The sequence below is a fragment of the Chiloscyllium plagiosum genome, chromosome 8, assembly GCF_004010195.1.
Source record: "Chiloscyllium plagiosum isolate BGI_BamShark_2017 chromosome 8, ASM401019v2, whole genome shotgun sequence".
NCBI lineage: Eukaryota > Metazoa > Chordata > Chondrichthyes > Orectolobiformes > Hemiscylliidae > Chiloscyllium > Chiloscyllium plagiosum.
The window spans coordinates 107,128,122-107,132,172 of record NC_057717.1 but is presented as its reverse complement, the minus strand read 5'-3'; the positions used below and the strand labels follow the sequence as shown (position 1 = coordinate 107,132,172).

The 4,051-nt window shown below is 50.4% G+C and overlaps 2 protein-coding genes across 2 annotated transcripts in view; one reads left to right on the top strand and one right to left on the bottom strand.

Moving 5' to 3' along the window:
• LOC122552394 (cAMP-specific 3',5'-cyclic phosphodiesterase 4B-like) overlaps positions 1-4,051 on the top strand; it is a 462,527-nt gene that overhangs the window by 293,350 nt on the left and 165,126 nt on the right. The gene's annotated exons all lie outside the window — the stretch shown is intronic.
• On the bottom strand, positions 796-2,046 carry LOC122552330 (cAMP-specific 3',5'-cyclic phosphodiesterase 4A-like). The gene is made up of 2 exons (XM_043695085.1): positions 1,905-2,046; positions 796-1,092 (listed from the first exon to the last, which is right to left on the bottom strand). The coding sequence occupies exons 1-2, from the start codon at positions 1,987-1,989 to the stop codon at positions 800-802; spliced, it is 378 nt and encodes a 125-aa protein (XP_043551020.1). The 5' UTR covers positions 1,990-2,046; the 3' UTR covers positions 796-799.

The window sequence follows — 4,051 nt, the reverse complement described above, 5'->3', positions numbered from 1 at the left end:
GTACAGTTCCCCCTGTCCAGAAGGTGCTGACTATCCCCAGGGTACAATCCCCCCTCTCCTGAAGGTGCTGACTCCGCCTGGGGTACAGTTCCCCCCCCTCCTGAAGGTGCTAACTCTCCCCAGGGTACAGTTCCCTCTCTCCTGAAGGTGTTGACTCTGACTGGGGTGCAGTTCCCCCCCTCCTGAAGGTGCTAACTCTCCCCCCGGTATTGTTCCCCCTCTCCTGAAGGTGCTGACTCTCCCCCCGGTATTGTTCCCTTCTCTCCAGAAGGTGCTGACTCTCCCCAGGGTACAGTTCCCCCTGTCCTGAAGATGCTGAGTCTCCCCAGGGTGCAGTTCCCCCTCTCCTGAAGATGCTGACTCTCCCCAGGGTACAGTTCCCCCTCTCCTGAAGATGCTGACTCTCCCCAGGGTACACTTCCCCCTCTCCTGAAGGTGCAGCCTCTCGCTGGGGTACAGTTTCCCCTCTCCTGAAGGTGCTGAGTGTGACTGGGGTACAGTTTTCTTATCTTTCAGGAGCTTCCCAGTGAGACAGTTCAATTATCTGGGCTGCTGGATGCTCCCCCTCCAGGCGTGACTGGATCTTTGAGCACATCACTGCTCTTTTCAATGATGTGCTCCCATGGTATTGTCTGACACCCATACACTGAAGAAGTCACTGAGCGATGCGTTTAGCTGGAGTACTGAGGTCAGCTACACTAATTGAGATCTACTAAAAACAGGCAGGTTGGAGGTGGGTGGAGGTGATTTGGTGTAGACGGAAGGAAGTGGAAACTGGAAGCTTCTGCTCCATAAAGTGCTAAACCCAGAGCCAGCTTGACAATTCCCTGGGGTTTTCACAGAGTTTCCACTTCAAGCCTGGAGCAGTTGGCTGGTATTTGTGCCCTGGGGACCAACAACCCAATGTTACCTTTGTTAGTGCTTCTTCCTGATGAGTCTTTACTCCAAACCTGGGGATGCTTGAGTTACTCAGGTTGAGGCTTGAGCTGTGGGTCAGTTTCTTCACTCCACTGATGTGACACATGGGCTGTTTGTTCTTCTTCTCTCGGTCTTTCTGGGTGGGAGGTGGGATCTCCACTTCATTCTGCTTGTCTGCAAAAAAAGTGGCAGATGGACAGAGTCAAATGTAATGGTGAATTATCATGTCATCATTCCAGCAGAAAGATCTAGATTCACACAAATATCCAAATACACAGACACCCACATAAATACAGACACAAACACAGCGCGTGCCACAATTACAAAGGCAGTACCCAGACTGCCCACAAATATACAGGCACAAATATATAAGGACATGCAAAAATATAGATACAAATATACAGGCACAAATATATAAGGACATGCAAAAATATAGACACAAATATACAGAGAAACAAATATACCAATGCATTTAAAGTTACAGGTGCCCTTTTAAAAATATACACATACAGAAACACAGAATAGGTTCAGCAACTGCTCTTGTCCAGCCATCCCTCAGATCCCTCCTGGAAATTGTAGCAAGCCTTCCTCTTAGGAAATTACATCTCTAACCCTTTCCCTCATTCTCCCATTTCTATCTGACTTTCTCTTCCTAACCTCATCTTCCCCTGTTTCCCAGGCTGTTGTTGTCTTCATCTCCCTTTGGTGTCAGCTTCCTGTCTGTCTCCTCAGGAAGTCCCTCTCTCCCTCTGTCTCCCTCTCTCTCTGTCTCTCTCTGTCTCCCTCTCTCTCTGTCTCCCTCTCTCTCTGTCTCCCTCTCTCTCTGTCTCCCTGGGGTGGTTCCTCTCTCCCTGGGGTGACTCTTCTCCCTCTATCTCTCTGGGGTGGCTCCTCACTCTGTCTCCCCAGGGTGACTCCTCTCTCCTTCTGTCTCCCTAGTTGACCCTTTCAATGGGGGTCTTTCTCTGGATTGTGTTCTCACTTACCAAGGAAGGTACTGGATATGTACTCAGAGACCTGGTTCCCTGAGCGGCTCATTTCAGACAGGTGGGTCAATTCACGGTTCAGCATCCTCTTGAACTGTTATAGAGAACAAGAGCAAGGTATGAACATTAACCCCAAACAGCTCAGCACCTCTTTCATCCCCAAATGTTTTGAGGCAGTGTCTGCTGTCACCCTTCCCAGCCAGACTGTCACAGTCTCTGGCATCAGAGACGCTGCCATTAGCTTCTTGCACCAAAGAATCCTCAGCACCCGAACCATCAAACAACGCAATGTATTTTAACAGGCGCAACATCAAGAAAATCTGTTTTGGCAAATGATTCCTACCAATGCAAATCCTGCAATTATAGCTTACTAACTGTCTCACTCAATCCCCCCACTGCCTCCATCCCGCGAGTGTGCCAGTCAGGTACACAGTGTGCAGGTTTCACTCTGCAATTGTAATGATGACGTCAGGGGGACTGTGTATGTGCAAATAGGCAAAGTGGAAGCAGACTGCTGGCTTCAGGAAAACAACTAAGACATTAATGAGACTTTCTTTTCTGTCTCAGTGGGGTGGCAGGACTCTCTCTAATTCTTTATCTGTTCAGGGCAGGTGGGCATCATTGGCTGGGCTGCATTCATTGTCCATCCTTTATTCCCCTGGATAATGTGATGGTGTGCTCCTTCTTCAACCACTGCAGTCCATGTGGTGCAGGGACACTCTCAAAGCTGTTAGGGATGGAGTTTAATGACACTGACGGGATAGTGAGGGGACGGGGGGAAGCTTACAGGGGGCGGTGTTCCCATGTACCTGCTGCTCTCGCCCTTCTCAATGAAAGTGGTCATGAATTTGGGAGGTGCTGTGTGAGGAGCCTTGGTGAGTTGCTGCATTGCATCTTGTAGATGGTGTTGACTGTTAAGGAATAGCTAGTAATCTAAAGATGGAGTGAATCTGGTGTCTGTAGGGCACAGAAACACATAAACACACAAGATGTGACTTGTTAGACTGTGTACATTTTAGGAGGGAACTTTCATGAAGTTTTCAGTCTCCAAATCCCCACTACTCTCTTTCATTGTTGCATCTGGCTTAAAAATTTAATCTTTTTGATAAGTATATTAATTTTATTTGACTTAAAAGAAAGCCTTCATTTACATTGCCTTTTTCACTCTCTGGGTATCCAGAATACCTTTGAAGTTTAGTTCCTGTTGTGACATGTGATAAGACACTCGCCACATTAATATTAAGAGTAAGACAATCATAATATAGTGTTCAATGATACTGACTGAGAGAGAAATATTACCTCAAGATCAGAGAGAAAATACCACTGCTCTTCTTCAAATGGAGCTCCTGTGTTTATAAACCTCCACCGGGGAGTTATCAATAGGCTTTTCGTTTCCATCTCATATCTCAGCACCGACCCTCCGACAGTGCGGCACTCCCTCAGCACTGACTCTCGGACATTGTGGCACTCCCACAGCACTGACCCTCCGACAGTGCGGCACTCCCTCAGCACTGACTCTCGGACAGTGTGGCACTCCCACAGCACTGACCCTCCGACAGTGCGGCACTCCCTCAGCACTGACCCTCCAACAGTGCGGCACTCCCTCAGCACTGACCCTCCAACAGTGCGGCACTCCCTCAGCACTGACCCTCCAACAGTGCGGCACTCCCTCAGCACTGACCCTCCAACAGTGCGGCACTCCCTCAGCACTGACCCTCCAACAGTGCGGCACTCCCTCAGCACTGACCCTCCAACAGTGCGGCACTCCCTCAGCACTGACCCTCCAACAGTGCGGCACTCCCTCAGCACTGACCCTCCAACAGTGCGGCACTCCCTCAGCACTGACCCTCCAACAGTGCGGCACTCCCTCAGCACTGACCCTCCAACAGTGCGGCACTCCCTCAGCACTGACCCTCCAACAGTGCGGCACTCCCTCAGCACTGACCCTCCAACAGTGCGGCACTCCCTCAGCACTGACCCTCCAACAGTGCGGCACTCCCTCAGCACTGACCCTCCAACAGTGCGGCACTCCCTCAGCACTGACCCTCCAACAGTGCGGCACTCCCTCAGCACTGACCCTCCAACAGTGCGGCACTCCCTCAGCACTGACCCTCCAACAGTGTGGCACTCCCACAGCACTGACCCTC

What these genes read in the sequence shown, in the direction of transcription:
- LOC122552330 (XM_043695085.1), bottom strand. Translation starts at nt 1,989, where the DNA reads ATGCTGAACCGTGAATTGACCCACCTGTCTGAAATGAGCCGCTCAGGG. An exon ending in CATATCCAGTACCTTCCTTG is followed by an intron (nt 1,093 to 1,904) that starts GTAAGTGAGAAC and finishes CTTTTTTTGCAG; the next exon opens with ACAAGCAGAATGAAGTGGAG.